The sequence below is a fragment of the Cibotium barometz genome, chromosome 46 (assembly GCF_041138505.1).
Source record: "Cibotium barometz isolate CiBa-2024 chromosome 46, ASM4113850v1, whole genome shotgun sequence".
Lineage (NCBI taxonomy): Eukaryota > Viridiplantae > Streptophyta > Polypodiopsida > Cyatheales > Cibotiaceae > Cibotium > Cibotium barometz.
In genome coordinates this window covers 7,465,182-7,478,525 of record NC_141091.1, presented here as the reverse complement: position 1 = coordinate 7,478,525, position 13,344 = coordinate 7,465,182, and the positions used below count along the sequence as shown (strand labels likewise).

General features: G+C 44.7%; 1 protein-coding gene across 5 annotated transcripts in view; it reads right to left on the bottom strand.

Moving 5' to 3' along the window:
• Positions 1-13,344, bottom strand: part of LOC147611834 (uncharacterized) — a 164,028-nt gene that overhangs the window by 31,586 nt on the left and 119,098 nt on the right. For 4 of the 5 annotated variants that reach the window (XM_086783681.1, XM_086783682.1, XM_086783684.1 and 1 more), the window contains 4 exons: positions 600-883; positions 376-500; positions 161-284; positions 1-59 (listed from right to left, as the gene is read on the bottom strand). In XM_086783681.1, the coding sequence (XP_086639807.1) occupies positions 1-59; positions 161-284; positions 376-500; positions 600-883 (592 nt within the window). The remainder of the gene's footprint in view (positions 60-160; positions 285-375; positions 501-599; positions 884-13,344) is intronic. The other variant, XM_086783683.1, reaches the window with a different exon arrangement.

The following is a 13,344-nucleotide window of genomic DNA, read 5'->3' as shown; positions in this document are numbered from 1 at the left end:
CTGAGGTCATGTTTCTTATCAAGAATGGACAAAAAAAGAAGCTCACTGTCATGATGAACCTGCTCAAATTTTCAGTGTATTTAGATTAGACTTTGGCAAATGGGCAAATGATGGATGCTTGAATGGAAACATGGTGCCTGTAGAAAAGAATACTGCATACCAAAGCTATTTGGCCATTGACAGTACACGACATATTTTTGAAGAAACTGAGGCTGGGCTCAATTTTCCACTTAAGAAAGCCTTCAAAGGGTATCGATCTCAAGATATTTAAATCTGGAAAACACCTGCAGAAAAGGAAGCAAGGCGTGAATAACTGGTAGCAGACTGGACCGCATGAATGTTAGGTAATTCACCAACATCAAACAGACTGCTGACCGAAGCTCAATTTGCCCCGTCTTGTACACAAGGACGAGTCCAATTCTATTTGTAGGAGTCTGAAAAGTTGATGTCCAACAGCAGGGGCTATCAAGTCTTATTTTAAGGGAAGGAGAACACACGCCCTGTACAATTTTTATAACTCTGTTAAGCTTTCTTGCAAAAAATGTTCAAATCCTTGCAAATTTTTTCTGTAAAACTGGAATGATTGCCTTGAGATTTACTTTGAATACTGACGACATGTGATAAATGCGCAAAGCATCCTCTGAGCAGAGCAGAAGTAGATACTTCCATGATTCACTTCCCGATGTACTTGCTACTTCATCCACTGTGTTTTCTATAGCAGCGTTAGTCTTTTTATTTTGCACAGTTTCCAATGTTTTGACACAGTCTGTCTTAAGGTCCTTGGAAGCTGGTGTGTTCTCAGGTTCTTCAAAGGGAGTTGTTTCAGGCAGCAGCAGTTGGCTACGATACCCAGCAGTCATTATAAGAGAACCACCTGAAACATCTGGACGTGCAAAAGGATTAGACACAGGGGTCAAAGAATCCAAAGTATGATTTATGCTGTTTTCAGCAATGCGTAAGGTGAACTAGACGGGAGTCAAGTCAACTAGATCATGACTAGTCTACAACCACCTTTCCTCTTAGCTTAGGAGTCATTTCGCATGACAATTTCATTAATTATTATCCATTTTGGGTTGACATGTTCTTTTTGTAGCCAAAATTCAAAAATTAGATTCTTTCATTACATATTTAAAAACTGCTGTATTAACTTTTAAAGAAGAGATGAATCTTATATTTGTGGTCTGCTTCAAGCTTTTCACTGCTGTCTGGTCAAGATTTCAGACTAACAATAATGAGAAATTGAGCTCCAGTTAAAATGATCGTGTGCAGAGCTTAAGCTCCACACCCCACTGCCTGAAGTGCGGCCCCACTTCCGTTTCTAGCTTGTTGGCTTTTGTGTGCAGCCCCCGGCTTTTGTGTGCAGCCCCACCTTGCCTTCCACACACTCCCCAGACCCTAGCAAGCTGCTCCAGTTGCAGGCATGGACTGCCCTGCTCCTTCCAATTCATGTTGTTCTTACCTCTTTGCCAGCACCTTTGCTATTGTTTTTGCTTTTCCACGATTGTCTACACACCTGCCAAGCATTACCCATCCCCCCCTCCCCTTTTTTGCGTGTTGTTTGAACTTGTTTCCCCTTTTTAACTTCCTTCCCTCTGCCAGACCTTTCTTTACCTAGCCCTTCCTACATGTTCCCTTTCCAGGCCTTAAACCTTTCCCCTCCACTCCTCCAAAGCCTTCTCCTGAGTGCATGTCACAAGTGGGGAACTTTGTTTTTCCCCGGAAAAGATCCTTATATTAGTAAAAAAGATCATCTGCCTAGAAGCAGATTACAACCCTTTGAAGAGGAAGAAACAAAACAATAGGGGCTGACGAGCTCTCACTGTGGATCCGGGGGGCTCAGAAGGGTCCATGGAACCGAAGGAGGTGTTCCAGACCAAACGTTGCCGTAGGTGCCCGGCAGGTGCTGGTTTGGGGGAGGAACTGGAATAGCACTGGTTCTTGCCCAAGCTCAGAGAAGGCAACTTAGCTGGTGGGGATGCGTTTGGTGATGCGGGAATGCATAAAGTCCTTCACCACTCATCCCTAGGTTGAAGGCCATGAAGAATGCGTTTGCCGAGCAGAACCTTGCTCTCAATGACAGGGTCAATGATGCTTAGGCCGCCCTCATGGGGGGGAACTAATGATGATGTTCTAGGCCACCTTGGCCCTGGTTGTGTGCTGGTCACTCCCCTCCCATAGGAAGTTGCAGATAAGTAGTTCTAACTTCTACCTTCCCTATCCATGAGCATGAGAAGGATTGACAAGAGGTACCACATGGTGGCCATAAATGGGCAATATTTGGTTTTGGGGTGATAGCAATGCCCACGTAGAACCCTAGGCATTGCACTGAGGTCACAGATGACCCTTGGAGACCCACTGAAAAGCCACTGGTCACCAAGTTGGGGAGGGGGGGGGGTGCCAACCTAGATACCACAAGATTTGTGTTGCAAGACTTGCCACTCCCCTTCCATAGGAATTTGTGGATAAGCAGATGTGCCTACCCTATGCATGGGCACGACAAGGACCAACAAGAAGCACCACATGGTGGTTAGGAGTCAGGACTTGGTTGGCTAACACAACCTGTCTTGCTTAGCAAAACCGTGCTATGCTCGTGCAAGAGCTTTTGTTGAAGGGGGACAATTTTGCTTTGGGGTGATATCAATGCCCACCAAGCACCCTAGGCATCACACTAGGTGCCGTAGTCACCAAGTTTGTGAGAGGAAGTTCCTGGCCTAGAGGCTCCGGTTGTTCCCATGGTTAGGGTTACCAAGGTTGGTTTTTGCCATGGGCCTCCTGCAGTTGTAACAGCATAGGGATAAAGGACTCTTGCTTGCACTAGCATGAGAGCGTGTGTTTTGGGCATGCAAGAGACTAGACTAGTGACATAGAGTAAGGACACAAGAACTCCTGATGTTCATAAGAGTTCCCCAACGGGATTACCAAATTTTCGCATACCTGTAGTAGACTTGTTTGTCCAGGCACACTAATGTGGTAACACAAGGTTCACCCTATGGTAGTATAGCCTCAAGAGTATGACAGAAAATACTGCTCTCGGAATGAGTAGAGGGATCCAAACTCTATTGATTGCCCATAATATACCTTGTGTATTGCTCTCACACTTAAGTGTATTATGGTATCAGAGATAGCAACACGCTGGGGTGGAATTGGGTCAAGCCCCTTCTATGAGATAATAGTCTATCTATATATCTTTCGTTTAAGCACTTAAGTGCCCCCATTGGTTGTGTGTGGAAGTGGTTACACTTCAAACTGGGTTAAGACTTCTAGGGTAAGCAATAGCAATGTGTTGGCCTACTTGCTATGTAAAAACATTGAGCAAAGGAGCTCATTAAGGTGGTGGGTAAAGAGCAACAAGCTCCTCAAATTGGGACAAAAAGAGGTAAATTTTACAGCAAAACATGGCATGTTTAGTCAAGTAAATTGAACTGGTTACACTTCAAATTGGGTCAAAACCTTATAGGAAAGAAACAGCAATGTGTTGGCCTACTTGCTATGTAAAAACATTGAGCAAAGGAGCTCATTAAGGTCGGTAGAATGCAGCCAGTGGTTTAAGAACAGTTTTAGTTTTGACTCAAACCTGCAAATTTGGATATAATGCCAATGTGGAGGCATTAACTTGGTGAATGCCCATAAACATTTGTGAAAGATTTGTAGACTTGTCAAATGGTGCTCTTGTACTATCATTGGCCTCGACATTTCCAGTGTGAAAAGGGGTCTGGTGGATTCCAAGATGGCCATATATGCATTAATGTACAAGCTTTGTGAGTGCGGGATTATCCAGTTCAAAAGATCAGGAACCCGAACCTTGGTCTAGCAACCCAGATGGTTTCTTGGACATAGAAATGGGCATTGGAACTCAAGTGGAAAGCATGTATGGCGACCTCTCAACAATTTGGGAGAGATCTAGCATTGAAACATGTTTGTACATGGTACTCAGATACATTTCTAATAAGTTGTAATACAAAAGGAACAGACTCCTAAAATTTAACAGGGTTACTATTTTTGGACAATCCCCAATGGAAATCCCGTTCGCATCATTACATTCGTAACCTAAGCGAATGGGGGGACTTGCAGAAGCACCTTTGACAGAATGTCTACGAGTTGAGATATTTTTAGAGATGAAATTTATAAAGAGGATCATCTCTTAAATTGGAACATGTGGCAATGATGAGTTATAGGCATGGTGCAATAGTGAACGTGAGCTGAGAGAAGCCCCCTGTAAAACTTGGTTGAACACAATGCTAATCAATACACTTAAATACACTAAGATTTGATGGACACTTGCTCAAATACAAGAAGTGAATTGCTGAATTGATAAGAGACACACAATGAGCCGGAACGGCTGATCCCTCCCTCAAATAAAGTATATTAATCTTGGGAGAATCAAGTACATAGTGTCATGGGCATTTCTGACCAGATTTCCATACCAATGCATATGAAAACAGTATTGCAAACAAGTGGTTGTCGATGTAGACTTGCAACCCACACTACCCTCTCAAGTGCCCATGTTCCCTACCATCTGCTCTCTATTGTTCCACCAACACATGGTAGCAACAATCTGCAAGAGAGCACATAGGACAAGAGAACACTACACAGGGTATGTGATCTTGTAATCCAGTTCCTCCCTCCTGCTACTTGCTTCCATATTTAAGCGTAAAAGCTTACCAATAGCAAGTAGACTCGATGACAGCGGAAGTCTTCGCGACCGATGAAAGTCCTTGGAGTGTTGAGATCTTCGATTTGTCGCCTTTCTTTGCGACAAAAGTCCTCAAGAGGATGAAGAGAACCTTGGGAAAGCTTCCCCTATGGTTCAACTTGAGAAAGGAAGGCTGAAATTAGGGTTTTCGGCAAAAAGACCAGAAATTACAGCAAAAATGAGAGCTGTTTTGCTGAATTTCAGTCATTGGGAGTGTGTAGGAGAGTGATTAGCATCCGGAAACACTCTAGGAAGTTTGGAAAACACCCTAGCAAGTTGGGTATGGCTATGGAGAGCTTGGAAATGGAGAGAAATGGTGGAAAAACAGAGTTTTTAGCCTCCAAAAATCTTCATGAAGAGAAAACACGAATTTTCTCTTAACAAGTAAGTGAATTGGGGTCCAATCAGGTAAAGGGACATGGGGAGATGCCCATTTATGAGTAAAAGGGGAGGATCAGGTCCTGGACATTGAGTCTTGTCCGCCTTGGGACTTCAGTGAGTGTGAACTTGGAAGCGGTCATAATTTATAAGTGACTTTTGGGCGCTTTAATGAAGTGGGAACGCACTCACTTATAAATATTGGCTAAGTCCTAAGGGCTATTTGAGCCTAGATTGGATAATACTTACCACCTGTTCACATGCCACACAACCATGTCAGCAGATAGTTTCACACGCACGGTTCACGGGCGAACGTCCCCTTACCCGGAACTACACATTTGTCAAGCAAACATGAAAACAGCATGCAATTTCAATTGCAAGCAAGCACATAAAGATGCTATGCAATGCAGCATTGGTATGGACAATCCCTGTTCATGAGACTATACCAAAATAGACGTGCTCCAGGCAAGTACACGAGGTACCAGACCCAATGGAACACCAATCCACCAAGCATTTCCGGGCATGTACACGGAGGCACAAGTCCCAACGGAAAGCCAAGTCTACAGTATCACATGAGTGGCATTAATCCTCGGCATAAACAACTGCCATGGACACCAGTCCAATGTACATACATGATAAGAAAGCACGGGTGGACGGGTGGCTAAATGGTGACACCCCCCCCTTTCCCCCGCGACCTGCACCTGCACCTGCCTGCCATCGCCCTCTCCTCCCCCTGTGATCACCATCGCCCTCTCCCCTTGTGCCATTGTGCCTCTCCCCCTCCTGCACCCAGCCCGCCATTTCCCCTTCCTCCCCCCTGCCTGCCACCATCGACATCTCCTCTCCCTTCCCGCCGTCTCTCTGTGCCCTACGCACCTGCCCCCCCATGGCCCCCTCTCCTCCCCTCTGCCTACGCACTGCTGATTCCGTCCCCTTCGCTCGTGACCTGTGCCTGCCTGCCATCACCCTCTCCTCCCCCGTGCTCACCATCGCTCTCTCCCCTTGTGCCATTGTGCCTCTCCCCCTATTGCGCCCAGCCTACCATTTCCCCTTCCTCCCCACTGCCTACCATCGACATCTCCTCCCCCTGCCCGCTGTCTCCCTATGCCCCTTTGCCTTCCCCCTAACGGCCCCCTCTCCTCCCCTCCGCCTACGTGCTACTGATTCCGCCCCTTTCGCTCTCACCTGCACGCTACCCCCTCCCTTTCCTCTAGCCGGCGCCCCCTTGCCCCCCCGTCTCCTACCGTCTCCTCCTGCCTCCAACCCCCCCCCTCCCCCCCACCTCTTTTTCGACCACCCGTCCGCCTCTCCCTAGCGTTTTTTGGTTTTTTCCTGTTTTTCCTCCTCTTGCTCCTCGCTTCCGCTTCTCACCTCTCCTCTTGTGTTTCTAAAGGCATGTTTTCAAGTCTCGGGCAACATTTCCTTCCAACAAGTTTCGGCCTCTTCTGATATTCAACTCCCAGGCAGACTCCATGACAGCCGCTTCGTCATCCCCGACCAAGGCCGCCGTCCCTTGTCTCTCTCTCCTTGTCAGAAGGAGACCTCCAACTACTTGCTTTGACAATCACATCCTCAAAGGCCTCCACTTCAGTATGCAAGATTGTTGGTAGCCACCCGGCACGTGGATAGCTCAAGGGTCTTTTACAGGCTAGCCTCCTTGGTGCGCTTGGAAAGATTACTGATATTCATCCTTTGGGGCGTGGCTACTACCACGTTGAGTTTGACTCGCCAGTGGCATCCGACAAAGTCATGCAGCTGAGCCCCATCGCACTGTGTACGGCCCCATGCCTTCTTTGCGAGGTCGCAACATGGCTTCGACACAGCATCCGACCCTCTGGCTGCTATTTCAGGCTTTCTCTTGACAGTCCGCTTCCCAGGCCCTAAGAAGGAATACCTTCCTCTTCCCCCTGTGATAGGTGGTGCTATTGGGAGAGTGATGGAATGCCCCTCCACCGCTGCTTCGGTTCTTGCTTGGGCGGCCGGGATTCCATCCCTTCGTATCTGCATAGCCTCTCTGGGGACAATGCCACACAGCATATCTCTTCCTTGCCTCCAAGGAGCACCTATTTTGTAGAGAGTAGAGTACTCTAGTCTCCTAGGCCAATGCTTTGTATAAAGACAAATGGGGCATCTCGCTAGAACTTGTCCTCATCGAGACAGTCCAAGACACCGCCCCCAGTGGTCCCCTCCCTTGGTCCCAGCTCAGATCCTCTTCAAGGGGTGGGAGGGAAGTTAGCCGTCAGAAAGCAAAGCACCAGGATCTGGCCACGGCCGAAAGTGATACCGAAGAGTGGTAGACCGTTGGCCCGAGATGGACCCGCCAGCCAACCTCCAAAGTTGAGCGACGTTGCCAAGCACGCCAGTTGGCAGAGTACAGGAGGATACGGTTTCGTCAGAGAACCATTTTGAGCCTTTATCTCAGCAGCCACCCGACGAGGATGGGGCCCCCATAGTTACCTCAAGCAACCCACCTCTGGCGCCTTCGGTATCGAGGCCGTTACCCCGCTGAGATTCCTCTCCAGGTTCCCAGATTCCAGTGAAGCCTTTGGCCCTACCGAGTCTTCGATATCTAAACACATCTCCTGTGCAACTGGTGTACAAGCTAGGGATTTCTTGGACTTGGACTTGGTTTTTGATTTGGATATTGGATCTGGTACTAGCCCAATGAGAGATTCTTGTGGGCTATCCCCGTGGTGTGCTCGGCATTAGAAATCTCGTGCCTCAACATCGACTCCGACTTGGATTTCTACATCAACATATTTGTTTGCTTTTGTATTCATTGGTTGTATTGATCCTAGCTCGATAAGCCCGTGGATTGTTCCTGAATAAAATTCATGAAAGGGGACAGGGCTTGTTCCTCACTCAGTGCGTGTCCAGTGCAAAGCTCCCTAAACCCTTCTCTCTCTCTCTCTCTCTCTCTCTCTCTCTCTCTCTCTCTCTCTCTCTCTATCTATCTATCTATATCTATATCTATATATATATCTATCTATATATATATATATATATATTTCTCTCTCTTGGATACATGGTTGAATCTGTCACAGCACACCCTGTTGGGCTTACAGTGATATTAGAGTAGGATTTCTCTCAAGGAATCTTTCTTGGGGTCACAGAACCATGTTGAGAGTAGAGGGCAAACAAGGGCCTAATGAAGGGAACAACTATGAGGCCGATCTACGACTTCAGGATGGGAACCAAGGCCGTCGATCCATTACTCATGAGAGCGCAACCATATCATTAGAAGAGTATCATGACTTCTAGCAATCTAGGCGCTTGCTCAGAGATGAAGAATTTCTCGCTTGGAGAGCCAAGAGGGAACAGGACCAAAAAACGGGCTGAAATGTTTGAAGATTTCATCAAAGAATGAGCCATCGAAGCCGAAGGAGTTGAAGTTGCCAAAGCCTATCTTCGTGCCAAAGCAGTCACCATTGCAGAAGGATCTAGAGCCACCAAATCTGTTTCTCGTGGAGGAGACAGGGAGGCTATCCCTAGGCCTGCTATCTCAGATGCAGCTTCTTCAAGACAAGCAAGAGAAACGATAAGGAGCCTACATTAACCAGCAAAACGGACTTCAAGCCGAGAGAGGAGTGTCAAGTTTGATGGTTTCTATGTAAAGCGGGATACACAAAAAGCCTTATCTTTTATCAAGCAATTCGATGCAGCTTTTGGAGGAGAGGACTTCACCGAAAAGTCCAAACTTTGCATGGTTCGCATGCACTTGAAGGATGCCGCTTATAATTGGTGGCCAAAAGTGGTACAAGAAGGAACTGAGCCAAAGACATAGACCGACTTCAAGGATATTTCAAACAGATTGCAGACTGGAGATTTGGTGATCACCTATGTCATCAAAGAGGGTTTTCACCCAGTTATGTTTAACAAAGGATTTGAGGCCAGAAGTGATCAAAGAAAGCCATGCTCCACCTTACATGGGGCAAAGAGGCATATCGACTACATCTCAAGCTTTGGAAAGCTACTTTTATTAGCCTAGTATGAGAAAAAACATTTAGTTATATGTTTGAGAATGTTTGGTTTGTTAGAAGATCAAGTTTGATCAACAAAACCTAGCAAGATTATTACACCCATTAAGGTTCTATGGGACAGTATTGCTATGGATTTTATCTTTGGATTACCAAAGTCACGATATGAGAATGATGGTATATGGACCTTTTCCAGATTACCAAGAAGATCAACCATATATGTTATCAGATGGACTTTCCAGATCATTGGAGGATACATAAATGCCCTTCATGTTATATATACCTAGATGAATCCAGGAACATGCCCAAATTCACCTTTTAGGAACGTGCATATTATATACTCATGGTAGTCAACCCACAAGACTATATAACTATCAACTCCATTATGCATAGTATGGACTAGATACTACGACATCCCCACTAACGTCATCAGTGCCCAATAGTGGGTGTAGAACTCTGTATCAAGATATGCTCTCACACACGCACTCCACACACACACTTTTTTTTTTTGTAAAACAAGTTGAAATTGCATTATATCATAAATGTACAAAAGGGTTTGACATCAGGAGGATGTCTAAACCCTAGAACTTAAAAACAGCAGTAAAAAAGTTCTATGCAAGATCAGGGTAGTGCTTAAGAAAAGAGCCTATGCCCTGTCCATCAGAAACAGTAAAAGAAAAGCTGAACACAAGAAACATCCAAATCTCCCTCATGCACGGCATCATATAAGGACTGCCGCAACGAGGCTCGGAAGAACTCATAAGGGTGCTGAAGGGGTGAATTCAGATATGTATGATTTCGCTGTAGCCAGAGGGTCCATAAGGCCCAGTATCTGATCCAATGGAAGAAAAGAGAATACTGTGACAATGAAGCTGATAAGGTGCCAAACATCCAGAAAAACTTGTAGAACCTGTGTGCACGAAATTTGAGAGATAAAAAATAGGAGATCTTGTCTAGAAGGTTTCTGGAATATGAACAAGACCACAATAAATGTGGAGCACTCTCAGTAGTATGATGACGTCTTGGACAAATAGGAGAGGCAATCCTTCTTTGAGCCAATTTCACTCCCACTGGAAAAATACCGACAATGCATCTCCAGAGAAAGAGTCTCTGTTTCAATGGCATTTTCAACTTCCATATCAATGTTAGTTTTGCTTTCCACCAAGCTAAAGACTTATCCAGATGCCAAAGAGAATTAGCATGCTGAGCAATCCATGGAGGAGGTAATATCAATCGATAAGCCTGTATAGAAGTCAATAGATGCAAAGATTGAGAGGATAATCTTAAACTTGAAGACTGAAGATGCCAATCTTGAAGCCTGTCTCTTACATCCAATGTTGGAATCGGAATGAAAGGGTGTAAGAGATCTGCAATAGCTTTCCATATAGATCTATGATGCATCCCAAGATTGTATTGTTGGCATGCTGCCGGAAAAGAAAGAATTTGCCCTGTAGTATCCACTACGTCGTCAATGAACCGAATGCCCGATTTCATAAGATTGTAAGCTCTGATTGGTTGTTGTACAGCAAGGGGAGAGTAAAAAACAGCACTCCAATGTATGCTTTCCATTCGAAGCGAGGAAGCTATAGAAGCAGGATGGGGAGACCATTTGATGCGAGAGAGCACTTTCTTCCAATCCTGAATCAAGGAAGTAGAAAATGGACAACCAGGGATTTTACCTTGAAATTTGCCAAGCACTACTTCCGATGGATCAACCAACCAACGACCATAAGCATTTGTGCGCATCCGACCACACAGAATTGCCAACATGATAGACCAAGGCTGCTCTTGTTGAAAAAAGGTTTTGAGCATAGTGATCTTTCTTGCCAGCACATGAAATTTGATGTTTATAATATTCAAACCACCATGCATTTTTGGCGAGCAAAGCAGGTACATTTTGAGCAACCTTAAAGCTTTTTTATGAAGCTTAGTTTTCCAAAAAATCTCCATGGCTTGAGACATAAAATAAGAAAGATCTCGAGATGACCAATGTAAGAGAGGAAGGTAGAGTTGGACATAAGCCAGAACAATGGACTGAACAATTCGAAGCCGTACATGTAATGGCCAAGTGGAGATCTTCCAATATTCTAATTTGTCCTCAATCTTGTTTAGCACCCAAGATATTTGTTGCTTATTTCTGATTTTCCAGCCAATGGGATAGCCCAAGTATCTTACTATGCTTTCCGGATAAATAATCTGGCCGGGCCACAGGATAGCATGCCAGTCACAATGCTTGAGAGGTAAGAGTTTTGATTTCTGAAAATTAATTTTTAAACCAGCTGCCAACCCAAAATCTGAAAGAGTATCCATCAATAGACGAAGCTCCAAAGGACTGTTCTTTGGCATGAAGAATGAATCATCTGCATAAGCCTGTGCAATGAAAGGCCGTGAACCAGAAATCTGAAGCCCCTCTAACTGTCTAGTATCAACCAGATGATCCATGTAAAGAAGCAAAGGATGCGAAGCAATAGCATAGAACAGAGCACTGAGAGGGCATCCCTGTCGAACTGATCGTTCTAGAGTCCAAGACTCAGACAAATGTTTCCCTATAGAGCATTGAGCAGTGGATCTGAGTAAAGCCAATATATGACATTAACTAGCTTAGGCCCAAAACCAAGTTTAGACATGATTTAAGAAACATAATCCCACTGCACCGTATCAAATGCCTTTGCCACATCCACCTGCATGACCAAGACATCTTGAGCAGAGTATTTTGCATATTCCATTGCAATGAGAGTATTGGAGATATTATCATGTATATGCCTTCTTGGAACAAAACCATATTGCCTGGGATGAAGTCCATCATGAAGGATATCCTTTATCCAGTGTACCAGCATTTTAGCAATAAGTTTATATATAACAGGCATCAAAGTGATAGGCCTCTAGTCATCCATTGTCTCACACAGAGGTTTTTTGGGCAGAAGCTTAACCAGACCATGCTTCCAAGCTGAGGGAAGATGTTGATGCTGCCAGGCTACATTAATGAGCTTCAAGATTGGACCCTTCAATTCAGCCCGGAAGGCTACAAAAAATTCAACCGTCAAACCATCCCAGCCTGGGGATTTATGTTTACCCAAATGCTTGAGGGCTTCATCCAATTCAGTATCTGAAAAGGACATTTCCAGCATTGAAGCTTTTTGCAAAGAAACAATAGGAGAAACAAGCTCAATAAATCTGCTCCGAGCCAATGCAGCCTGAGATGTAGAAGAAGATGGTAGAGAAAAAAGAAGCCGAAAATGATCCAGACATTGTTTCTCTAGCTGCGATAAAGTCTGGGTCCAAAGACCATCCGGTTTCCTGACTCTCATGATAGATTGACTTTGTCTGTACGTGTGTAAGTTTCGAAAGAAAGATTTCGAGGAGCAGCCCTTATCTAGCATAGGTTTAACTCTAGCCCTTGTCTGCCATTTGGAAAGCTTGCGTTTATCATTAGCATCAATTATGGAAGAAGCACAAGACAATGAATTCTGTTCAGAAGCAGAAAGAGACCTTTGATGGCTAATCTGTACCAAGGACTGCTTGTATGATTTTGCCCACTGGATATGCTGTCTGGTTTCTGCCATGTACCATCTTCCATATTCCTTAATGACATTTTGAATACGATGTACAAAAGAGTTCCAAGCAAAATCCAGATCCTCCTGAGCATGAGATAACAATGGCTTACAAGCCAATCTGATCATTTGCTGGAACTTTTCATGAGAAATATATAATTGATTAACCTGCAAATGTCTGACTAAAGAGAGCTGAATATCATCCAGAGGCATACCAAAAGAAAGGTTGAGCCAAAGTGGAGTATGATCAGATAGTTGTTGAGAATAATCAGTCCACATTTGACATGTATAATCATCATATTGCTGAGCATGAATAAGATACCATCTATCAAGCCTGGCCCAATATTCTGTAAAAGCGTTATGATGATATGTGAATCCCAAAACCGAAGGGTGAGTTGCTGTCCATAAATCTGCAGTATGAAGAGAAGAAGTCATATGTTCCCATCGTTGGATTTCAGAGGGAATCATATGGGATTTATGTGTGGTATTGTCCTTCCAGTGAGGGGAATTATTAAAATCACCACAAAGTAGAGCACTTGAAGACTAAGGATATTGGTTAATGGAGTCCCACATTTGAGCTCTGGAAGCTGAAATTTGAGAGGCATACAAGGAGCCTATTTCAAAAATCTCTCCATTGATCATGCATTGGATAATCATCCATCGGCCACAAGGATCATTATATGCTACACAGGGCTACAGATCATGCCTGGCTAAAATGCACCGCCCAGAGAATTGTCCAGATCTT